Source organism: Mesoplodon densirostris, chromosome 3 (assembly GCF_025265405.1).
Source record: "Mesoplodon densirostris isolate mMesDen1 chromosome 3, mMesDen1 primary haplotype, whole genome shotgun sequence".
NCBI lineage: Eukaryota > Metazoa > Chordata > Mammalia > Artiodactyla > Ziphiidae > Mesoplodon > Mesoplodon densirostris.
The window spans coordinates 136,667,995-136,693,611 of NC_082663.1; the positions used below are offsets into that span (position 1 = coordinate 136,667,995).

Genomic DNA, 25,617 nt, shown 5'->3' on the forward strand with positions numbered 1-25,617 from the left:
CAGAAGGAACTGCAAAGGCAAAGACCCTGAAGCCTCAAGGAGTGTGACATGTTTAAGAAATGGAATGAAGCCAGGGAGGCTGCATAGTGAGCAGGGTAGGCAGGGACTTACTCATACAGCGCACTGCAGGCCAGGAGAAGAATACCTGGATTTTCTTCAAGCACCACGGGAAGCCGCTGGAGATTTCCAGTGACGTGATCTGATCGAGGTGTTCTGGCTGCTCTGTGGTTGATGGATGGGAAGTGGGGGGCAGCACAAGTGTCAGGGGAGAAGAGTGGCAGCAGGGAGACCAGTTGGGAAGCCAAGAAGAGTGAGCATTTAAAGGAGGAAGAGAGAAAAGACAGCCAAAGCCTCCTGTGAATGAAAGGTAAGAGGGCAAGCTGGTTATTATGCTTATTTGGAAGCCATCCAGGAATGCAGGCTGATGGCTTTAAGACCACCCTCTGCCCGGGTGGGAGTCCTACTACACACTCTGTGACCTCCACGTGTATTTATGAGCCTCATAAGTAGACCTGCACGCACTGGCCCAGGGTCTGCCCTGCGCCCAGCTCTGTGCTGGCCTTCTGGGGGAGGGAGATGGGAACATCTGGGGAAGGTGCAGATAGAGCCTCGAAGGCACAGAAGCCCAGGGTTCTGTCGCATTCTGACTGTGTTCTGTTAGTTATTTCAGACCTCTGACAACTTCAGTTTTCTTACCTTGGAAAGAATGCCTATTTCACAGGTTTTCTCTAGGGATAAATAAGGTCTGCTTGTAAAGTGCCCTGTTTGTAGAGCCCTCATTACGGAGCAGGTTTAACAAAGGGCAGCTGCTGTTATTAGCATCATGCACCTGCTTTCGAGGAACCTAAAATGTCTTTGGGAAGGCAGGTTCAAGAGAGAAAAGCTACCCCAAAACTAAGTATGTGCTAAACTGAGGGCCTCCTGACAGGAGGTGTTTAGAGAAGGGGGGAGCTGAAATAGTCTAGAACTGTGCTGTCCAGTAGCCACATATGGCTATCTACATGAATTAAAGTTAAATAAAATTTTAAATGCAGATCCTCCATTGCACTCGCCTTTTCAAGTATTCAGTATCCACATATGATGAGTGGCTATTGTATTGGACAGAGCAGGTATGGAACATTTCCATCATCCCAGAAAGCTGTGTTAGACTCTGGAAGGAGAAAGTGTGGCTTGATCTGATCTTTGAAGGCCTCCCTATCTCATTTCCTTGCTTTATTTTTCTCCATAGCACCTATCACATTCTAATATAGAGAATTTGTTTATTTTGTTTTCTGTCAGCCATCACTAGAATATAAGCTCCTTCCGGTAGAGACTTTTTCTTCCGTTTTGTTCCCTGCTTTACCCCAGAGCCAAGAATGGTGCCTGGCACGTGGAAGATGCTCAGTCAACACCCGTTTATTGGATGAATGAACCTCTTTCTCTGAGCATCCCTCTCACTCTCCATCTCTGCCCCCTTACTATCTGGTGCCTGCACTGTCCTAGGTCTTGGGATACACACATGAACAAGACAGTGTTTTCTCAGCAAGGGCGTGGTGAATGAATTCATTGGTTTGACTCACTTGGGGGCAGGTTCTGGGCTTCCCTCTAGAAATCATCTTAGTATTTCAGCACACCTCTGAGAAAGACCTCTGGGCAGATTTGCCTTTCTCTAAATGTCCAGGCTCTGACTAGGGCCCCAGGGGAGGCTCGACCTCACCAGAGAGTGCAGTGAGGCACCCCGCCAGGCCGCCGCATCCTGACCCGCTGCCCCTCTGCGTGCAGCGCAAGGCCATCGAACGCTTCTGCAGTGAGGTGAAACGGCTGTGCCATGCTGAGCGGAGGAAAGACTTTGTCTCCGAGGCCTACCTCTTGACCCTGGGCAAGTTCATCAACATGTTCGCAGTCCTGGACGAGCTGAAGAATATGAAGTGCAGCGTCAAGAACGATCACTCTGCCTACAAGAGGTCAGGGCCCCTCCCCCTCCCCCATCTTCCTGGGCCGCCGGCCAGTGGCCAGTGGGAGGAAGAGGACAGAGCCCTTCTAAGAGGCTCCTTCTCGGAACCAAGCTAGCCAGTCCCCAGACACAGTGGGGTTGGGGGCCTGCCTCTGTGTCTGCAGTTTAAGGAATAAGGTGCAGAGCTGAGCTTTGGAGAACTGGGTCTTGGCAGGGTTTTCTGTCTCAAGGTGGAATCAAATCCTCATTTGCCCCACCTGTGGAGCAGCAGCATTTTTCTGTGTCCCGTGCAGTCTGAGATTATATTGTGATTGATATAATCATCAAATAGTCACAGGAGTCATTCTCTGCAAGAATCAGAAAGCCAGTTAAAACTGCTTATGTAAAAGAAGCTGCGTTGGCTCCCAGGACAGAAAAGTCCTGGTCAGCTTGATCCAGGTACTCAGATGATATTGTTGGTCTGGTTCCCTCTACCTCTCAGCTCAGCTTTCCTCAGTATCAGCTTCATTCTCAGGCAGGCTCATGCCCTGTGTGGCCTCCAGCAGCTATAAGCGTCCCGCCAGCCAATGTAGCAACCCCAGCTCCTAAGGACGGAAAGAATGCTCCTCCTTGCAAATACTTTTGCAGAAGCCCCAGGGAGGATTGTCATTGCTCCCGCTTGGGTCATGAGCTGACCCCTCCATCAGACACTATACTATGTATGTGTGTGTTGGGGTGGTGCTGATGGGAGGGGTGCTCGTCCTTGGGGTCAGTTGGAGGTCAGTGTCAGCTCACAAGAAAGAAGGACTGAGGGGGGCGGAGGGGTCAGTCCTCTCCAGAAATTTGGATACAGCCACCCAAAAGTGGGGGAGGGCAGGCGAAAGCAGCTAATATACTTTGTGTTGGTTGAGGCTCAGATATGCTCCAGGGTGTCTGTGCACATCTCTTGGGAAGGGTTTTCTGTGTCACTGCTGAAGAGGGCCCCCCTCCGGAACCACATCCTCCCAGGGCTCCATGGTAACTAGAGAAAACAGACAACATACGGATCCTCACCGTTTTATCCTCCTGAGTGAATTGAAACCTGGGAGTACCCAGAAGACAGGGCCCCATTCAGAAATGGCAATTTCACAAAGATTCCATAGCCAGCTAGCTCATGGTACAGTATCTTCCCCACAGATTCTCCCCAGATGTGGCCAACTCCTTCCATCATGGTCACAGCCGACATGCTCTGTGGACCGGCTAGTGTCATGAGCAAGACAGGTGTCTTGTCTGTGTTCTACGGTCCATCGTGACATGGGCTGCATCACCTCCACCTCCAGGTCAGGCTGGAGAAGTCCCAGGGCTGTGGTTTTCTCCCTTTAAGTCCCGCTGTGTTCCCCACACCCATCATCCCTTCACTTGTGATCCCGTCAGGTTAAATAGACTTTGTTTTTCCATTCAATGTTTAGAAACATTGAGATTTTCCTACAAATAACATAATACGCAACGAAAACAAAACATCCTGCTGCCTGCGATTCTTCTCCGTGACTTACCGTGCAGTTTCACTGGAGGTCACTGTGAGGCACAGGGATTCCTGTTTCTCTCTGTCCTACCACAAGCTGGTTGACGGGATGCTAGCTGCCCTTAAACTTTCCTGGTCTTTGAGCTTCAGTGCGTTCTTGCCTCCTAATTTCAGATAACCCTTATTACAAGGGTGCAGACAGCTCCTAATGAAATGACTCCAGAACACACTCTCCTTTGATATTAGAGTCACTTGTGTTGTTCAGAGCCCCTTAACCTCAGGGACAGTGTATCCGGGTTAGCTGAGAGATGGGGCCCATGAGGCCCAGCTGAGGCCTGCTGTGCTTGAGCATCCCTCTCTGCAACACCCCTTCCCAGGGCGGCGCAGTTCCTGAGGAAGATGGCGGACCCCCAGTCTATCCAGGAGTCACAGAACCTGTCCATGTTCCTGGCCAACCACAACAGGATCACCCAGGTGATGGCAAACCCATGTTAGTCCTGGCCTGGCATCCCGCGACGCAGGCCAGGGCCTGGAGGTTGGTGGGGGGGCCCATGAGCAGAGGAGCTCTGTCCAGATCATCCGTCCCCTTTGCCCTACTCGGGCTTTAAGCTGCAGACCTAAGTCTCCCCTCCCAAACACAGATGGCCCTTTCACCCTCTCCGGAGTTTGTTCTCTGAAAACCTTCTAGCCAGTGTTCTGCCCCTGCATCGGTGTAGATTGAGAGCTTGGGTTCTGGAGTTAGACCGCCTTGTTTTCTCAACCTAGACCCTCCACTGACCCACTGTGAGGCCTCGGGCAAGGTCTAAGCCTCAGTTTCCTCGTCTGTAAAATGGGGCTGTTGTTTTGCCACTCATAGGACAGTGGTGAGAAATAAATGAGATACTATATAAAAAGCCCTTAACATGTAGAGCCTGATAGACAGCAAGGATATAAAAAGATGTAGTCATAGTTGCTGCCGCCACTTTGCCAGGGTATTCCCACTCAGCTGTGGCTCTCACGCTCTGCCTGACTTAAAATAACCTGTCTGGTGTATCTGTTAATTCAGTCTAAACAGGCACCAGCAGGAATGTCAGCAGGACCCCAGCCTAAACTTGAGAGGGGCCTTCAATCTTCAAAGGGTTTCCGGGCTAAAATTTTTCTCAGGGCTTCACTGGGCCTCCCCCGCTCTGTGTTACCTACAGAAGGCTCCTCAGTGTTGAGGCTTCAGGTTTTTTCCCGGGGACCCTGCCCCACGCCTGAGCCCCATGCACACCCTGCCGTGGGCCAGTGTCCCTTTGGAGACAAGGGGCCTGGGGTGGAGACCTCAGGCCTTCTTGTACAGGAAATGTCTTTGTACTGCTGTGTCCTGCCAGGAGGGAGACACCTGCTGGCCCAGCTCTCCTCCACTGAGCTTGGTCTTCCCACCATCATCTGAGAAGACGTCTTGGGCTCAGTCCACACTGTCAAAACTAAGCTGAGATTACCACGGGCCTAGCTGAACTGCTTTCAGCTCAGCCCCGTAAAGCGCTTTCTAACCATCAGAACTGCCAGGAAATACGATGGAAGGCCCCAAGGGGAGCAGGTCCCTGCCATGGGGGATGTGCAGGAGCTCTGACTAACCACTGTGGGCACGTTGAGGAGAGGCTGCAGGCTCCCCTCCACCCGGGGCGGTCAGTGAGGCCGGGCACTGTCCCAGGGCCCATTGGTGGCCCGTCCTGGGTGGTGTGTGTGTGAGGATGCAGGACGGGCTAACCGGGGCGGGGGCGCTGCTGTTTAGTGTCTCCACCAGCAACTGGAAGTGATCCCAGGCTATGAGGAGCTGCTGGCCGACATTGTCAACATCTGTGTGGATTACTACGAGAACAAGATGTATCTGACCCCCAGTGAGAAGCACATGCTCCTCAAGGTACAGCTCCCCCGGTCACACACCCCAGGGCCTGGGCTTGCCCTCTCACCTCCTTCTTATTTAAAATCATTTGTTTTTAATATTTCTTTCTTGTTACTTAAGCATTGATACAGATCTTACCGCATATAGTGTTTTGTAACCTGTTATTTGCCTTGAACATGTCATGTACACCTTTCCAGACATCATTAAGGCTCTTTCTACAGTGTGATTTTTTTTGGTGGGGGGGTATGCAGGCCTCTCACTGTTGTGGCCTCTCCCTTTGCGGAGCACAGGCTCAGCGGCCATGGCTCACGGGCCCAGCCGCTCCGTGGCGTGTGGGATCCTCCTGGACCGGGGCATGAACCCGCGTCCCCTGCATCGGCAGGCGGACTCTCAACCACTGCACCACCAGGGAAGCCCCTACAATGTGATGTTTAATGGCTGCCAAGTATTCCATTGTATGGGGACATTGTGATTTAACAGATCCCCTGTGGTTGGATATTTCTTTGCTAAACTGCATTGAAACTCTGTAGCATACCTTCGTGTCCATACTCTTGTTAAGCCAGACATCCTGGAGGAAAAAAATGCCAACTCAAGGGGAAGGCAGAATCTTCAAGCTTTTGCTGTATTTTGCCAAATGGGTCACATTTGTTTCATCAGTTTGCAAGTTTCATTTCTTAATTACCAAGTAATTTTTATTATTGTAGAAAATCTGGACTATACAGAAAAGCATAAAAAAATTGAATCTCTTACAATCTTTCCATCCAGAGATAACACTTTTAGCATTTTGATGTATATCTGTCTCATTTTTTCTGTGCTGATATATTTTCATATGTATGCAATTTACATATGCAATTTACATAAATTTTGTGCACGTGTAATTTTTATCCCACTTCATTAAATGCATTTGGAGGATTATGCAGCCCTTAAATAATGTCATTTGGATGAGCTTTAATTTCTTGAACCATTATTCTATCGTTAGCTGCTTAGATTATTTCCAATTTCCCTCTGACAACAATAGCCCGGAAATGAATAATCTTCTCCATATTCATATGCATCACCCCTTTTGATTCGTTCTTCCCCAGAATCTCTCCTTTTAAAATTCCGCTGCTGGTTTGACTTTTTCTTCCTCTCCATGTCGCCTCTTGCTATTTCAAGAATCCCAGCCCTGTTGGTGTTCCCTTCTTAACATTTCCATAACATCTCAAAGAAGCTTGCAGGACAGTGTGGCTTTGTGTCTTGTTCACTCTGGCTTCCTCTGCACAGTCAGAAATGCAGAGAAGTCACCCAGAGCTCAGCAGTCTCTCTCACCCCCAGTGCTATGCCGGGGCAATTACCATAGCTCTGCCCAGAATTGCTGCTTCCACTAAGTAGGTTGCTAAATCCCAGTCCTCCAAGCATCCTTGGATGCTGCCATCAGATTCTCAGGCCCTTCTTTTCTCTTGCCTGCTTTTAATCCTCCCACATCTCATCTTCCCAACCTTCTTTTCCCTCTCAATTCTCTGCCTCCTCAACCTGGACTCCTGCACTGCTTGCTGTTTCCCTCGTCTCTGCAGTTTGTTAGTGAACTCAGATGCCACCAGGGAGCGCCTTCTACCTTAAATGGAAAAGTCTGGTGCACACCCTGCGGAACTGCAAAATGCAAACGCCCATCCTCTAGTCCACTCCCTTAGGTGTCAGACGTGACTTATCCCCAGTCACGTAGCAACTGTGTGCTGAGGGAAGCTGCTTTCAACCTAGCAATTCAGGCCTCCTCAGGCTTGCTGTACATTCGACAAAAAGAGCAAAATAAGCCAGCATTCAGGAAACTTGTATGGACTGGAATATCAAGAATCAGCCTGTCAACCTGCTTATAGGGCATTGTCAGGCAAAAAATGTGTTCTTTTTGTTAATGAAGTCACCAATGAGATTCCTTGGGAATCTTTGTTGTAGTTTCCTTGGAGAACGGGGTGAATAGTTTCACATTCATTTACCATCTAGTGATTATTCATCAAGTGCCTGCGATGTGCTGGGGCCCAGGGATGCAGCAACAGCACCACTCAGTCCTTCCTCTCAAGAAGGATCTAAGTGCAATACATGTTGTTGTCAGATCCCGGTTCAGATCCTGTCTCTGCAGCTTACTAGCTGTGTGACCTTGGCAAGCTGTCTAACCTCTCTGTGTCTCCAATTCCTCATCTGTAGAATAAGGTTATTTTGTAGAACTTGACTCATAAGATTGTTGTGAGAATGAAGGATAATGCCTGCTAAATCCCAAAGCACAGACTGGCCCATGGGGGAGGACTCAAGAAGTGGCCGCCATGATAATATATGAAAGAGTCCTCTGCGTTTCTTCACAGAAATCAAATTTCTGGTTGAAATTAGACCTATGGGTCCCCCCCGCTTTTTTTTCTTTTTTTTTTTTTGAAGACACATGGTTTTTTGTCACAGAATGTGTCACTACAGGGAATGTGTACACATACACAGATCTGCTTTTTTTTGTTTTTTTGAAACTTTTCCAGTGGATGTGACTGGCTTCTGGCTCTGCCTGTTCTCACTCTAGGTAATGGGTTTCGGTCTCTACCTGATGGATGGAAATGTCAGTAACATTTACAAACTGGATGCCAAGAAGAGAATCAACCTCAGCAAAATCGATAAGTTCTTTAAGGTCAGCACCTGGGGCTGGGGTTGGGCAGGGGGCCAAGGGGTGGTCTCTCTGGGGAAAGGAATGAAATTAACCAGCAAGTAGTGGGGCTTATTGATTGAACTGTAGCTCTAAAGACCCCAAGAGGAGGAGAATAGAATGATAGGGCCTCCAGCTGCCCTGGGTAGAGGAATCTACACTATAGAAGGCATGTGCCTGAGTCTCAGGATTCAGCTGGGATTTGGCTAGGAGGACTTGTGATTCTTTCCGCATACTGCTTTTTCCCTTTTCTGAAATCCCTTGCCATCTAAAGAAAGAGGTGCGTCCCAGAAGACAAAGCCCACTTTAATTTTCAGTATATATCAGAGCCCACAGAAGCAGGAGGAATAAAGACTGGATTTTACATCGATTCACATTCGCAAACGCACAGCCTCTCCTGGCCCACCAGAGGCCCCTCGCTCTCCCTGCCTCTGGGCAGAATGCCTCATCAGCGTCTAGCCCACACTCAGTCCATCCCAGTGCCTCAGAGATTTGATCTTCTGGCCCCAAATCTTTAACAATAAAACCTTGTGGTTTGCCTTTGAGGTTTTCGCAAAGGGGTTTTCTCCTTTCGAAGTGAATTCCACGTTGTCAGTGTATTCTAGCATCAGGCATTTCAGGCCTGGAGTGGAGCCTCTGAGGTCAGACACGGGAAAACCAGGCTTCAATTAAAAGTGGAATTCCTCAAAGGTGTGGCCAAGCCTGGGTCCCACTGACTCTTGGAGGTTAAGAGGGAAATAAGTCACCAAAAGGCATCCTGTGGCTTGGCTTGGCTTCTTTTTGAAGCTGAAACTTTCACTTTTCTCTGGGGCTGCCCAAAGTGAAAACAGAGCTCATCTTGGGAGAACTGGCCATATCTGCCTCTGCCTTAAATCCGCATGAATGAGCTGGGGGTGGAGTGGAAGACCACAGTCTCGCCTCACAAAGACCTGGGTTTTAGTCTCGCTCTGCCACTTCATAGCTGGGTGACTTTGGGAAAGTCACAGAACTTCTCTGAAACTGAGTTCCCTGGCTCGAAAAACAGCAATGCTAAGGGTATCTACTTTATAGGGTTCCCTTGCAGATTCAGTGGGGTCACATAGGTCAGGCAAAGCCCTGGGTTATAATCCCAGCTCCTTGGCTTCTAGCCAGTCTTTGTGAAAACAGTCACTTCAGCTGTCAAAGCTTCAGTTTGTCCATCTGTTAAATGGCAATGATACTAGTACTGACCTCACCCAGTTATTCTGTGGATCGAAATACTGTTTTCTGATTTGCTTAATTGACTATTTTTTAGAGCAGTTTTAGGTTCACAGCAAAATCGAGCAGAATGAACGGGGATTTCCCATATACCCCCTGCCTCCACTCATACACAGCCTCCCCCATTGTCAGAACTCCCAACAGAGGGGTACATTTGTTATAGTCCATGAACCTACATTGTTGGCACATCATTATCACCCAAAGTCCGTGGTTTGCAGTAGGGATAACTCTTGGCACTGTGCATTCTGTAAGTTCTGACAAATGTATAATGATCTGTATCCAACATTATGGTATCATACAGAATAGTTTCTCTGCCCTAGAAACCCTCTGGTTTTGAAGGGCTTGGCACAGTGCCTAGTGCATAAGAAGCAGACAGAAAATACCAGCCTCCCCGTATCGTCTGCCCTCTGGTGTTAGGTGTTAAAGGTTTCAATCACTTCACGTTGTAGAGTTTCTCAAGAAGGTCATGCCCAGCCAGTGGCATCTGGGCACCCACTCACAGAGCTCAAAGCAGCGAGGATCCTCGAATCCAAGGAAAAGTAGAGCAGAAAAGACCCTGCCCTGGGAGGCAGACCATCTGGTCCTCATTCTTCATCTGTTCTGTCTGCTGGGTAACCTTGGACAAGTCACTTTGCCTCTCTGGGCTCAGTTGCTGGAACATAGGGATGGTTGGAGGCACGGGAGGACCTCTGTGCTGTCTGGGGCTCTTTGTGGTTCCAGGGTCACATCGTAGCATCTTCGGAAGCAGAAACTGGGGGTCATCCCAGGGGCACACACGGAGGCCTGTCTCCCCCGGCGGAAGGCAGCCACCTGGCCCTTCCCTCCGTGTCTCACGCACTGTATTTGCTTCCTTTGCAGCAGCTGCAGGTGGTGCCCCTTTTCGGCGACATGCAGATAGAGCTGGCCAGATACATTAAGACCAGTGCTCACTATGAAGAGAACAAGTCCAAGTGAGTGCCTGCCGTAATGTCTCTCGGCTCCCCCGAGGATGCCCAGCCCGGGCAGGGGGCCGAGGGGCCACTTCAGCCCCTCCCCCCTCCCCAGAGCCCTGGGCAGGTGGATTCCGTCCAATCACTGGCGCCTGGCAGAGGGGAGCAGTGGCTGGTGCTCTGAGCCCCATTGCACCTGCCCTTTGCTGCCAGGGTTCAAAAGTGCTCAGAGCACAGCCCTGCCCCTTCTCTGTCCCCATGGTGGCCCACGCCGCCTGCAGGGGAACAGCAGGAGTCCTCCTTCCCCTGAGAAGGGGGAAGAGTGACCGGCCCTCAGTGGTCAGGCAGAGTGAGATGGCCTTGTTCTTCATCACACTGGTTCTCTCTTCAGGTTTTGTGTCCACGCAGTAAGTATGCCGTGGAGGGTATTGTTCCGACGGTTCCGACTGTGAAGTAGGTTGACGACCTCTCCTTATGTCATTTTATAAACCACCACTCTAGGTGATCTGAGCTAAGATCTGGGGTGTCAGCGCCTCCTGGAAGTTGGGGGACGTTCGGCTACAGTCTTGGCCACCCCTTTGATCTCTGGCCTTGTTACAGAGGTTTCTGCCTGCGTTTCCATACAGAGGGGGGCCGACCATCCTTTAGTGAGGGGTGAGGGTATTAGGGCCTTAAAAGTATGTAAATGGAGTGTACTTGAACTCCACCAGCTTTGAGCCACAGCAGGTGAGTCTTGCCAGGGAAAGCTGGTTTAAGTCTTTTCATAACCCAGTGGCTGCTGGTGTATGAGGACGTCTTTCAGGAAAAGCACGGAGTCCAGAATGCTGAACTCATTGCTTAACTTTTCCCTGCGTGAATTCTCGGCCACCTAAGGTTGGTTGGGAGTGGTGATGTGACCAGGATGGTGGTCAGAGGTTCAAGTGATGGTGTCCCCATCCATACACGAGGACCTCAAAAGAAAAGTCATGCCAAATTATAGGCATGAGGAAGTCTGTCACCATTCTGCGTATTCTCTGGAGCGCCCTTTCAGAGCTCCTTCTGAAATAGTAAATTCTCTCTACAATGCATATCTGCTTTGTTTGGTGGCCATGCTTAATCTGTCCACTGGGTCACCCGGCACCAGATGGCAGAGGACAGTGAACGGGGTTGTCTTTTTTTCTCTTGCGGAAGGAGAGTGAACATTCTCATTCATTCATTTCCTCCCCAATTTAGGATGTTTTCCCAAAGATCTCTTTCCAAAAAGTTGAGGAAAGAGCTGAGGAGAAAGAAGAGAGGAAGGGGGAGAAGATGAGAAAGAGAGACCGGTGCCTTTCAGAATGGCTGTGGTTTTCCTCTCCATAGAGAGCTTCTGTGTTGCCAGCTTGCTGTTGAAAAAGAGGCACAGTCCCTTTAGTTTTCCCGAGTCCTGCCCATAGGCCCCCTCCAACGACAGCTTCAACCACAGGACGTAGTGCTGCCAGGGTCAGTAGATAGGTTTGGGAGGCCGCCCACCTTGCTTTTTCTTTGCTTGGATTCCAGTCCTTTGCAGCCCTAGAGAGGCTGCAAGTCCCTCCCCGCTCACGTCACTGGTAAGTACTGTGGACGCCCGTTATCTGGAAAAGCCTGCGATTGGGTCTTAGAGGAGGCCAGCCCCAAGCAGGAGGAGAAAAGGCTGTTCTGTTCAGCCTGCAGTCCCCGCAGCGGGATTTAGCAGGCACTCTTGCTGGTAGCTGGGACACCTCTTGGTCCACCCAGGGGAGCTGGCCACGTCGGCCGAGCACCAGGAGCAACTAGTGAATGGAAGGAGCCTGCCCCACCCAGGTGCCTAAGGCCAGGACCCACTCTGACCCCCCTGATTTTCTGCCCAGGTGGACGTGCACCCAGAGCAGCATCAGCCCCCAGTACAATATCTGCGAGCAGATGGTTCAGATCCGGGATGACCACATCCGCTTTATCTCCGAACTCGCTCGCTACAGCAACAGTGAGGTGAGCTCGCTCTGGCTGCTGGGATGGAGGCCCGTGTGGGCCCAGGGTGGGAAGGGGTGAGGACCGGCCAGCAAAGAGGTGAGATCATGGAGAGTGGAGGAGTAAGGGAATACACACTGGTGGCATGGATTTTAGAGCCAGATGGAACTGGGTGTGATTCTGGTTCTGCTGCTGACCTTCACAAGTTATTCAACATCCCCGAGCCTCAGTTTCCTCATCTGAAAAATGGAGCTAATAGTATCTGGAAAGGTTCATTGAGAGGATTAAACAATATGATGCATGGAAAATGCATTGTGCCTAGCAGCTAGTAACAGCCCAGTAATTGTTAGTCTGTGCGTGATCTAAACCATCTCCACCCTGGATGGCAAGAGAAACCAAGTTCTGAGCAATCATGGTGATAGCACCATCTAAATATTTTTAAACAACAATTATAAATAATCATTGTAGTAAGCCAGAAAATACAGTTAGCAGCAAAATAAGGTCATAAAAATCTCCTGTGATCCCACTAATTACATTTTTACTGGCACTGGATTTTTCTTTTCTTCCTTTTTTTTTTTTTTTTGTAGGGAAGCATGATCGGTGCACAAACCTCAGGAAAAATACAGCTAGGCAGAAGGAGGGAAAATCAATCATGTAAAATCCTCCACCCAGAACCAACTATGATTAACATTTGGGTGTATATATCCTTCTGGATCTCTTTCTGTATAAACCCTTCTAATGAATATATATGTTGGTTTAATAAATATAGGTCTCCAGATTTGAATTCCCTTATTACCTGGAGCTCCAGGAAGACTGCACTACCACGCATATGCCCACTGGCTCCACCATGTGGCCGATGGCCATACTTATGCTTTCCAAAACCCAAACTAGGGAAATGTCTTTGATCCAAGGGCATCATATTTGAAATGAGAACAGCCAGATAAATGCAGGTGGTGCGGTCATTTGACGAGTGGCCCACATTCTCAAGAGGGCTTCTGGTGGACATGGACCAGGGTCAAGCCCAAACCTTTGACTTTCTTACCTGTATGTGACAATGCACTGAACATAAGCTATGGGAATAATTTAAGTGCTGGGGACCCCTTCATTCCTTGTCCAGTTTTGGTATGATCTAAGAATGAGTCTGGCTCAAAGCTATTTTTAGAATTATACAGCTTATACATGTGTATGGACAGACCACTCTCAGTGTTCACAGCAGTTATATTCTGTAAAGTGGCCGTCAACACTAAATCAGCAAGTACTGAACCATCGCTCTTCGAGAAAATACAGGGTTAGGTTCCTGTGAGCTTCCGATCAGTGTTTCCATCAGCTGGTTTTTAATACATAACCTTATTTTACATGCGTTTCTGCTTAAAGACACCTTATGTAATATATATTGTTGATTTGTTAGCGTTAACTCACAGCCAGCAACACTATAATTCATGCCTGAGCAAAGCTTATCTAAAATACATATTTTCTCCATAATGCCCATCACAGCCTCCTTTCTCATAGGGGCATAGACCGAGCATCAGCACTGTGCTTGGGGGCCATTTTAAATAATGAAATCACCAGTAAAAAGTATAAGAATGTGGAAAATGGGACACTAAATAGACCAGGAACGGGACACTTGTGTACAGTAGGAGCCGAAACAAGAGAGCAGAGAGTTGCCTTGTTCAGCCTCAGCTGAGAACATGACTCAAATTTTTTCCCACTCTGCACACGTCTGAAACTGACCATGAAAGCACTGCAAGGATTGATCTTGAGGTGACAAATAAATTTTAGTAAATAGGGAAATTCACAAATAGAGAATCCACAAATAATGAGGACTGGCTCTATATGTATATATATACACATACACATATATCTATGCATATGCACAGTATACATACATATAGTATTTCACTGTGGAATATTACATGTTCAAATAGATGTTTATCTTCACCAGTGCTTTTTAGTCCGTGAGTCATTTCTAATTGAGTTGTGAAATCAATTTAGTGGTTTCTAATTAGCATTTTGTTATGAAATGGAATAAAAAAATCAGAGGGAATCTCAAGTATTGAGCATAAAGTTGCTTCGTGAAAAATGTTCATGCCTATGTTGAATACCTCTAAGTAGGTACGTGTTCCTGAGTTAGTATACAGTATGCACTTCCTACTGTAAATCGCAGACCCAAAAGTCTGAAAGCTGCTGTGCTGCAGTCAACCAGGGTCGTTGTGAGTGGGCCTCTGGCATCACACCACCTGAATTTGAACCCTCAATCAATTACAAGGCATGTGGCCTTTAGCAAGCCATTTGTCTGAGCCTCAGTTTGTCTGTCAAGTGGTATAATAATAGCAACTCCCTTGCAGTGTTCTTGGGGGAATCAGTGAAATAAGGTAGAAAAGTGCCAGGTGCGTCGACAGTGAGGGTGACAGCTGATGTTCCCCAGGTGGTGACGGGCTCCGGGCTGGACAGCCAGAAGTCGGACGAGGAGTACCGCGAACTCTTTGACCTGGCCCTGCGGGGCCTGCAGCTCTTGTCCAAGTGGAGCGCCCATGTCATGGAGGTGGTAGGTGTCCCAGGGCAGAGGGTCTGCCCCTTCCCGGCCCCTCCATCCTGAACTCGGTTCACTTGGAATCTGTCTGCCCCTGCCTCTCTCTGGCACTCTATTTTTTAAACCGCTTTATTGAGATATAATTCACACACCACACCATTCACCCATTTAAAATGTAAATTTGTTAATTTTTAGTATATTGCCAGTGCTGGGCAGCCGCAGTCAAATTTAGAACATTTTCATCACCTCAAGAAGAACCCGGTACAATCACCCCCTATTCCCTATCCCTGCAGCCCTAAGCAGTCTCCTTCTGTCTCTGTGGAGTTCCCTATTTTGGCTGTTTCCTATAAGTAGAATCGTATCATATGTGGTTATGTGTGTCTGGCTTCTTTTACTTCACATGTTCAAGGTCCCTCCACTGTAGCACAAATCAGTACCGCATTGCCTTTTATGACTGAGTGATAGTCCGTTGTGTGGACTCACCCCATTTGGTTGATGCATTCACCCGCTGATGGACGCGTGGGTCTCTCCTCTCTCCCCAGTACTCCTGGAAGCTCGTTCACCCCACGGACAAGTTCTGCAACAAGGACTGCCCGGGCACGGCCGAGGAGTATGAGCGAGCCACCCGCTACAACTACACCAGTGAGGAGAAGTTTGCCTTTGTCGAGGTGGGTGCTGACTCCCTGCGTCTCCTCGCCCCCCACCCCCAAGGCTGCTCAGTGTCAGCAGCCGTAGGGCTTCCTGGAGGGGTGCTGGGCCGGGCGGCAGCCATGGGCCTCTTGTGCATGCACTTCCCTGCCCCCTCCTCCCACCTGAATTCATCTCTGTCCCAAGTTGTTCTTTCAGAAGCGGTGAGAAACGCATTCTGTTCTTAGAATCCCAAAGAAAGAGGCACTCCGTTAGACCAAACAGCAGGGACAAAACACGTGGCCAAAAGAGATATAACAAATGCCCAGGCTGAGGAGTGGTTGGAGAACTTCAGATCGAAACTAAGATGAGATAGAATGCTGACCAGTCAGGATAGTAAAGATCTAGTAGATTGGTGATGTCTGTTGCTGGTTGAAGTGGGATGTAGACCTTCTCAGATACTTTGAGTGGCCAGTCCACATTTTACAGGCTTTCTGTGAGGGCATTCTGATCATCTGTATTCAGATTTTTAACAGGCATACCGTTTGGCACGTATATATCACAGGGAAATAAGCCAACTGTGCTGAGACATATATAACAGACATTTATTGCCGTATTGTTTATAATGCCAAAATATGTGAAACAACTGAAATGTCCTTCAGTATGGACCAGGTAAAATAAATAAAGGTACAGCTATATCATTGAATTCTATGCAGCCACTAAAATGGATGTACTGACATGAAAAGATATACACAGTATATTGTTAAAAAAGAAACAGGTTAAAGAGCAGCATGTAAAATGATGCCATTTCTACTAAAATTAATATACTTTTGCACACCTGCTCAAAATGGAAGGACATAAGTGTATATATTTATATATACCAAACCATTAACAGTAGTAATTTCTAAAGGGAGGATTCTACTTCCTGCTTTATAACCTTCTGATTTGGTTTTTTTTGTTTGATTACAAAAAGATATGTCTGTGAGGGTGACGGAGCTCATTCTTGCTGGGTTATGAGTGACAACTACCTCTTTCATGACTCTCTGAAGCCTAGAAGTCAGAGACTTGGATGCTACCCCTGGACCCTTCATCTCTCTGAGCCTCAGCCTCTTTGTCTATAAGATGGAGCTGATTATCTTTACCCACTTCCATCCCAGCATCATTGTTGAAAATCAAAGAGTAATTACCAGAGATAATGATGTAAATGAGCAGTGAAGGCTATAAAGCGTCATACATATTAGGGGTTAGAGTTGCTCTTTAGCTGATCTCCAGGCTGTACTTTAAAGAACTGAGGCTCAGTGGGGTCATTTCAGGCAGGTATGTGTTCCTGAGTTAGTAGATAGTATACACTTCCTACGGTAAATCACAGACCCAGAAGTCTGAAAGCTGCTGCACTGCAGTCAACCAGGGTCGTTGTGAGTGGGCCTCTGGCGTCACACCACCTGAATTTTTTTTTTTTTTACATCTTTATTGGAGTATAATTGCTTTACAATGGTGTGTTAGTTTCTGCTTTATAACAAAGTGAATCAGTTATACATAAACATATGTTCCCATATCTCTTCCCTCTTGCGTCTCCCTCCCTCCCACCCTCCCTATCCCACCCCTCTAGGACACCACCTGAATTTGAACCCTCTATCAATTACAAGGCACGTGGCCTTTAGCAAGACACTTGTCTGAGCCTCAGTTTATCTGCCAAGGGGTATAATAATAGCACCTCCCTTGCAGTGTTCTTGGGGGAATCAGTGAAATAAAGTAGAAAAGTGCCAGGTGCGTCGACAGTGAGGGTGACAACTGATGTTCCCCAGGTGGTGACGGGCTCCAGGCTGCGCAGCCAGAAGTCGGATGAGGAGTACCGCGAGTTTAAAATGTAAATTCATTAATTTTTAATATATTGCCAGTGCTGGGCAGCCGCAGTCAAATTTAGAACATTTTCATCACTTCAAAAAGAAACTGGTACATTCACCCCCTATTCCCTATCCCTGTAGCCCTAAGCAGTCTCCTTCTGTTTCTATAGAGTTCCCTGTTTTGGCTGTTTCCTATAAGTAGAATCATATCATATGTGGTTTTTGTGTCTGGCTTCTTTTACTTCATGTTTTCAGGGTCCCTCCATTGTAGCACAAATCAGTACTGCATCCCCTTTTATGACTGAGTGATAGTCCGTTGCGTGGACTCACCCCATTCGGTTGATGTGTTCACCCGCTGATGGACGTGTGGGTCTCTCCTCTCTCCCCAGACAGATTGTAATCACACTTGGCATTGAGCTGAGTAGTCCTGACCTCCTGGCACTTCCATTGCAAATAGTCAGCCTGGAAGACAGTTGCCCAGTCATCACTGGGGGAGAAAGTCCTCCTCAAGCCTGTTTATATAAAATGAGACTTACAGTCAAAGAGGACATACAACTTTGTAAAACTGTTTATACCTTTCTTTTCTTAATAAAAGCAATGCATAGGCACCATAGGTAGTTCAGAAAATGCTCCTCTCAACCCCACTCCTGCACTCACCTTCCCACAGTCTCAGAAAATCATCCAGCTACAACCACCAGTGGCATTTTCTGTATTTCCTTCTAGTCCTTACTTTACTATACCTTGAAGGTTTTATAATTTTTATTTTGTTAGTAAACCATGTAAAAATAAATTTAAGAAAAATAATTCTGGGGGGGCGGTGATGGTGGTGGGATGAATTGGGAGATTGGGATTGACATATTCAGACTAATATGTATAAAATAGGTAAGTAATAAGAACCTACTGTATAAAAACAATTAATTAAATTAAATTTTAAAGAAAGAAAGAAAAGTAATTTTACATGGCATTAAACAACACTAAAACACGGCAAAAGTATTATAGTAACCTGCACCACCTCACTCCTCCCTGAATCCCAAAATAGGAAACATCTTTTCACCTCGTCAAGCTATTTCTTCTGGCATTTATCTCTGTACTTCCACTAACAGCCTGATGGGGCTGTTCCTTGGTTTTTCAATTTATGGCATTTTCTATTGATTTCCTACTTTGGGAGAAAACAGTTTAGTTCTTTCATCTCTACCTCCCATTCCCACTCCCAATACACCCAATTCCTTTCTCCCATCTTCCCAAAGTGGCAATTTAACACTTTTTGGTTAAATTAATAGTTGCTCTATATTACTATAACTGAGTAACTGTTCATTGCTGAGTCATGCGGTCTAATATGAATACATCTCTTTTCTGGCACAGCTTTTGCCTTTTTGTTTGATAAGTTTTCTATGATCCAATCAAAAAGGAGCCCTCAAACATACCAATGTAAAACTTCCTACAAAAGAGCTAATCACAGTCATTATTTTATGAATTTTATTACTCTTTTTTTTCTTGGAGCCATTCCCGCTGAAGCCCCTTTTCCTTCTCTCCAATCTGAACTGATTTGTCTCTAGATCTGTTGTTCAGTTACTGATCTGAGATATCTCATCATCATTACCCTGGGATTCCCTTTGTCCCTCTCCTGTACTGGACCCCAGGGCTGACTCTCTCTTTATATTGGTGGAGTATATCCTCCAAAGCTTTCTAAGAAAGGGATTATGGGGGAAAATGTTTTACTTCTAAATTCACTTATAGTGAGTGGCTAGAGAATTTTAAATTGTAAATAATTTTTTCCCAGAATTTTGAAGGTATTATTCCATTGTTTTCTAGCTTTTAGTGTTGCTGCTGAAAAGTTGGATTCTAGTCTAATCCCTGTTTCCTTGTTATTTTTTCCTCTGTATAATTTTTTAATAATCGCTTTATTGAGATATAATTTATATATTAAAAAATTCACCCTTTAAAGTGTACACTTATTTTTAGTATATTCAGAGCTGTGAAACCATTACCACTGCCTAATTTTATAACATTTTTGTTATCCCCCCAAAAAAAACCCATACCCATTAGTGGTCATTTGCCATTCGTCCCTTTCCCCACCAGCCTCTGGCAACCACTAATCTACTTTCTGTCTGCATAGTTTTGCCTCTTCTGGAGATTATATTTAAATGGAGCCATATAATCTGTGATCCTTTGTGACTGGCTTCTTTCACTTAACATGATGTTTTCAGGGTTCATCCATGTTCTAGTATATATCAGTACTTCATTCCTTTATGATTGAATAATATTCCATTGTATGAATGTATCATATTTGTTTATATATTCACAAATTTGGGTTGTTTCAACTTTTTGGCTATCATGAATATGCTGATATGTACATTCGTATTTGTGTGGAAATATGTTTCATTCTCTTGAGTATATACCTAGAAGCAGAATTACTGGGTCACGTGGTGACTCTACGTTTAAAAATTTGAGGAACTGTAAAACTGTTTGCCAAAGCAGCTGCACCATTTTACATTTTCACCAGCAGTGTGCGAGAGTTGCAATTTCTTCATATTCTTGTCATCACTTATGGTCTGTTTTATTTTAGCCATCCTAGTTGTGAAGTAGTTTCTCATGGTGGTTTTGACTTGCATATCCCTAATAACTAATGATATTGAGCACCTTTTCATGTGCTTATTGGCCATCTGCATAGCTTCTTTGGAGAAATGTCTGTTCAGATTCTTTGCCCATTTTATTTTAGGTTATTTGTCTTTTTATTTTTGAAGTATAAGAATTTTTATATATTCTGTATCAGAAAAAGCTAATTAATTCAGGAAAATAGGAAAACAGGGACTGTTTTCTAAAATGCAGCCAAATTTATGAGCCAAGATGAAAAAGAGGAAAAAATTTTATCATGCATCTTGTTTTCCAGAACTGGTATATTTAAAAATATATCAATATTCAAACACCAAAAGAAAGAGTTTTTATATATTCTGGATACGAGTCCCTTATCAGACATATAATTTGAAAAAATTTTCCTCCATTCCATGGATTGTCTTTTTACTTGCTATTTGGTATCCTTTGAAGCACAAAAGTTTTCAATTTTGATGAAGTTCAATTTATTTTTTCTTTTGTCGCTTGTGCTTTTAGTGTCATATCTAAGAAACCATTGCCTAATCCAAGTTCTCAAAGATTTACTCCTATGTTTTCTTCTGAGATTTTTTCTTTTCTTTTTTTTTTTGTGGTACATGGGCCTCTCACTGTTGTGGCCTCTCCTGTTGCAGAGCACAGGCTCTGGACGCTCAGGCTCAGCGGCCATGGCTCACGGGCCCAGCCGCTCCGCGGCATGTGGGATCCTCCTGGACCGGGGCACGAACCCGTGTCCCCTGCATCGGCAGGCGGACTGTCAACCACTGCGCCACCAGGGAAGCCCCTTCTGAGATTTTTATAGTTTCAATTCTTACATTTAGGTCTTTGGTCATTTTGAGTTAATTTTTGTATATGGTGTGAGTAGGGGTCCAACTTCATTCTTTTGCATGCGGATGTCCAGTTGTCCCAGCACCAGTTGTTGGAAAGAGTATTCTTTCTCCATTGAATTGTCTTGGTACTCTTGTCAAAAATCAATTGACTATAAATGTAAGGGTTTATTTCTGGGCTTTCAGATCTCTTTCATTGATCTATATGTCTTTCTATATGCCACTACCATACCATTTTGATTACTGTAACTTTGTAGTAAGTTTTGAAATTAGGAAATGTGAGTCTAACTTTATTCTTTCGTTTTCATCTGTAGAATTTTATAGTCTATCTCTATCACAGTTTTTCTGAAGTTTCTCTGTAAGGCATCATGATAAGGGCCTTTTGCATTCATTGTTTGGGACACTAAATAGGCCATTGCAGTGTGGAAATACAAGTTCTGTAGGTCTGGGAAATTTTCTTGAATTTTAATTTTGATAATTTCCTCCTCTCTGTTTTCTCTGTTCTGTCTTTCTGGGTTTTCTATCTGTCAGATGTTGGATGCCCAGGAGTTAGTGTCTAATTTTCCTATCTTTTCTATCTTATTGCATATCACTTATTTTTGTTCTGCTTTATGAGATGTTTCCTTAATTTCAGTTTTCAACTCTGTTAGTATTTTTTATTTTGCCTATAATATTTTAAATGTCCAAAAGCTCCATCTTGTTCTCTAAATGTTTCTTTTTTTTTAACTGCACCCGACTCTTGTGTCGTGAATGTGCTATCTCCACAAGAATATTATTGTTTTTTTTCATCAGCTTTACTGAGGTATAATTTACATTTGGTAAACTGCATCCATTTAAAGTGTATAATTCACAAAGTTTTGACAGTTGTATATACACCTGTGAAACCAAAAACACAAGATGCAGAACATTTTCATCTCCCTTTAAGACTTCTTATGCCATTTGCAATCCATTCTTCCCTCTATCCTTGACCCTAAACAATCACATTTTTTGCCACCATAGATTTGTTTTCATTTTCTAGAATTTTATTTAAGTGGAATCATATAGTATGTATTTTGTGTGTGTGGCTTTTTCACTCAGCATAATAATTTTGAGACTCATCCACATTGTTTTTTGTATCAATAGTTTGTTTCGTTTCATTGCTGAGTATTTTTCCATTGTGTGGCTATTCTACAATTTGTGTATCTATTCAATTGTTGATAAACATTGGGCCATTTCCAGCTTTTGGCCAATGTAAGCAAAGTTGCTTTAAATATTTGCGTATAAGTGTTTGTGTAGACATAGGTTTTTATTTCTCTTGGAATGGTCATATTGGAGGTGTATGTTTAACTTTTTAAGAAACTGCCAAACAGTTTTCCAAAGCGGGTGTACCATTTTATATTCCCACCAATTATATATGAGTGTTCTTTTGCACACACCCTCACAGTTCTTGTGCTGTCAGTCTTATTAATTTTAGCCATTCTAATGGATATTTAGTACATCTCATTGTGGTTTCAATTTACATTTCCCTGAAGATTAATGATATTGAGCATCTTTTCATGTGCTTATTGGCTATTCATACATCTTCCTTTGTAAAGTGTTGTCTATTGAAATCTTTTGCCCATTTTTTAAAATTAGCTTTCCATCTTCTTACTGTTAAATTGTGAGAATCTTTATATATTCTAGATACAAGTCCTTATTCACAAATACATTGCAAATATTTTTTCTAATCGGTGACTTTGTCTTTTCATTTTCTTAGGGGTGCCTTCTAAAGAGCACCTGTTTTTAATTTTGATGAAGTTCAACTTATTTATTATTCTGTGGTTTGTGATTTTTTGTGTTCTAGCTAAGAAATCTCTGCCTAGCCCAAAGTTGCAAAGATTTTCCCTTAGGTCTAACAGATCTGCATACTATTCTGTGTTTGGAGTTATTCTGAAAAATCTTCATTATTTTGTCCTTCCTTTGTCCCTTATTTCCTAGTTTCATTGCCAGCCAGGAGCCCAGATTCTTTTATGAATTAACATTCCTTTAGAGCTTCTCTCTCATTATTTCTGCACTATAAAGGTTCTCTTCAGCAAAACCATTAGACAATTGGTTCTAGTGAAAATTCTTACCTTCTGAACTATTCTCACTATTTCTCCTGCCTCGAATGTTCTATTTCTTCATTTACAGTTTGGAGGAACATAAAGGCTTAGAATCTAAGCTCATTGATTCATTTACTCATTGCTTTTCAAGAAAAATCTCTTGAGGGCCCACCAGGGCCCCGGGCCCCAGGGATGGAGCCTACACAGCATGCCAAGCCTCACCCCTGCAGTGCTTACAGTCTGGTGCAAAGGGAGGAAATGGACCATGTCATGAGGGGTGTGACAAGTGTGCCAGTTGTCAGGAGGCTGATTTGAGAGGCTTTCCCCTCTGAATTCTTTTTTTTTTTTAACATCCTTATTGGAGTATAATTGCTTTACAATGGTGTGTTAGTTTCTGCTTTATAACAAAGTGAATCAGCTATACGTATACTTATATCCCCATATCCCCTCCCTCTTGCGTCTCCCTCCCACCCTCCCTATCCGACCCCTCTAGGTGGTCACAAAACACCGAGCTGATCTCCCTCCCCTCTGAATTCTGAGCTAATCTAGAAGTTTGCACTTGAGGCTGACGGGGGCCAAAGGATCAGGTTTGGTAAAGCTGGACCAGAGAATGTGACTTCACTCAAGGCCACACAAGGCTTCCTATTCCTCCCCCATCCCATGAAACTTCCCACTGGGAAACAGGCAAAGCAGCTGCATAAATATACACCTCCCATCCTCGGGATGGGGAGGGGTGACTACCGCAAGGACAAGACAGGCACCCAGAGGAGAGGACACACCCCACAGGCAGACAGATCCCAAGTGAGCGCCAAGGTCAAAGTGATGCTACACGCATCATAGTCACCTGTCTCCCCACCTCTGTAGACAGATAAGTGAGTTAAGGGGCTATGGAGGAGGTAAATAGAAGGGCAGAAGCCTTTCCCCACAAGACTTCTACAGGAATCCTATTTTATGGACTCAAGCAGCAACTGGCCAAATCATTTCAAAAGCAAAGATTGTAAAAATTCTATAGAAAGAAGTTCTATTTGATATTGTCTGTGGGTACACGGTATGTGGAGAGACCTCTCAAAGTCAGAGTGCTACTCAAAACATGGTGCATGGACCAGCTGCGAATTGTCACCAGTCAGAGTCAAGATGGGGAGCTGGTGCCAGAATGAAAATCAGCTGATGGTGAATCACACGCGCAGCGTGTGGCTGACATCTTTGCTTTGTAGTAGTACTTCCTTGATAAGGGAAGCGGAGTGCTGATTTCTCTTCTGGCACACATTGCCACCCAGCCGTGAACTGACACTCTGAGGAGCACTCACTGGCCTCATGCTTCAGGATGTCTCCTCCAGCACCCCCACGGAGACGTGGTGAGGGTACCGGACAGATGGGTATGCCAAGGCACAGTGAGCCTGACCTCGATCTGTGCCTGGCCAGGTGATCGCCATGATCAAAGGCCTGCAGGTGCTCATGGGCAGGATGGAGAGCGTCTTCAACCAGGCCATCAGGAACACCATCTACGCAGCCCTGCAGGACTTTGCCCAGGTGACCCTGCGTGAACCCCTCAGGCAGGCAGTGCGGAAGAAGAAGAATGTCCTCATCAGGTGGGTCTTCAGACAGCCTTTTCCAGGGGGCACATCCAAAATCGGGGTTGCTGGGTGCAAGCCAGAGAGGACGTTCCCAGCTCAGTCAGCTTCCAGGGAAGTGTCTGAACCCAAACGGACCTTCCAGTGAGTTCCAGCAAGTCCTATGAGGCCCTTTTAGGAGACTGGACATTTGGGATGAATTAAGCCTCCATCTCTGGGTTTGGAGCCCATATCCACCACTGTCTAGCTGTGTGAACTTAGTCATGTTACTTACCTTCTCTACACCTCAGTTTCCCTCATTTGTAAACTGTGGATGATGATGGTACCTACTCCACAGGCTGTTGGGATGATGAAATGAGATAATACATGTATAGACCTAAGCACACAGTAGCACGGAGTAAGTGTGCAACACATATAAGCTATTATTCAAGTTTTAAATATTACAGAGATTTAAATGGACTAATGAAACTGTCCTATAAGCAAAAAAGAAAAATAGCCATCCTTCACTCAGGTTCTCTCCCACTGTGTGGCCTCAGAGCTGAGTTCTCAGACAGCCAGTGGGCATCAGCATCACTGGGGCACTTGTAAAATGCAGACTTCTGGACTGCACCTCAAATCTGTGAAGCCAGCAACCCTGCGGATGGGGCCCTGGAGTGAGGATGTTTCACAAGCGTGCCAGGAGTTCTAAGGCACGTGGTCCTGGAACACCATGGACTCTAGAAGCAGGCTCGCAGTGCCTCTTTCCAGCTGGTCTGAATCCCAGTTCTTCCTTCTCCAGTGTCCTACAGGCAATTCGGAAAACCATCTGTGACTGGGAGGGAGGCCGAGAGCCCCCCAATGACCCGTGCTTGAGAGGGGAGAAGGACCCCAAAGGTGGATTTGACATCAAGGTGCCCCGGCGTGCCGTGGGGCCCTCCAGCACACAGGTAAGCAGCTCCAGGCACAGGCCAGCTCTGCTGACTCAGAGGCCAGCCAGGCTATGGTAGGTCATCCTGGCTGGACCATGGGGCAGTGGGGCTGGGGGTCCTCAGGCAGGAGGGGCAGGGTCAAGCGGCTGCTCTAGTCTTATTCTGCCATCTTGTTTTGTTATAAGAGGGAGGACCACTGACTTAAGATTCAGGAGACCTGGATTCTAGTCCTAGATACCTGTGTGACCTCGGGCACGTTACACAGATCTCTTTGTGCCTCAGTTGTCTAATCTGGCAAATGGGGGTAATAGCAGGACTGGCTATCCTAGCCCTATGAAGTACAGGTTCCAAAGTATAGGAGAGGTTTAAAGTGGAATCTGTATGCATCTATCCTGTCCCTGTTTAATGAACGCTGACCCCCGCTTCCCCTTGTAGTGATGTCCTAGCTTGGGAATTCCCAAGTTCTGCCTCTGACTTGCTGTGGGATCTTGGATAAGTGCCTTGACCTCTCTGAGCTCTGGTTATCTTCTCGGTTAAATGAAAACTTTGGATGAGATCACGTTACTGACAAAACACCGCTCTTGTTATTCCCCGTACC

The 25,617-nt window shown here is 45.8% G+C and overlaps 1 protein-coding gene across 1 annotated transcript in view; it reads left to right on the forward strand.

Annotated features, from left to right (window-relative positions):
• CYFIP2 (cytoplasmic FMR1 interacting protein 2) overlaps nt 1-25,617 on the forward strand; it is a 134,155-nt gene that overhangs the window by 27,666 nt on the left and 80,872 nt on the right. Inside the window, exons 6-15 of the mRNA XM_060093720.1 lie at nt 1,762-1,943; nt 3,791-3,887; nt 5,170-5,298; nt 7,817-7,921; nt 10,031-10,122; nt 11,949-12,066; nt 14,471-14,590; nt 15,118-15,243; nt 23,963-24,129; nt 24,890-25,037. Of these exons, the coding sequence (XP_059949703.1) occupies nt 1,762-1,943; nt 3,791-3,887; nt 5,170-5,298; nt 7,817-7,921; nt 10,031-10,122; nt 11,949-12,066; nt 14,471-14,590; nt 15,118-15,243; nt 23,963-24,129; nt 24,890-25,037 (1,284 nt within the window). The remainder of the gene's footprint in view (nt 1-1,761; nt 1,944-3,790; nt 3,888-5,169; nt 5,299-7,816; nt 7,922-10,030; nt 10,123-11,948; nt 12,067-14,470; nt 14,591-15,117; nt 15,244-23,962; nt 24,130-24,889; nt 25,038-25,617) is intronic.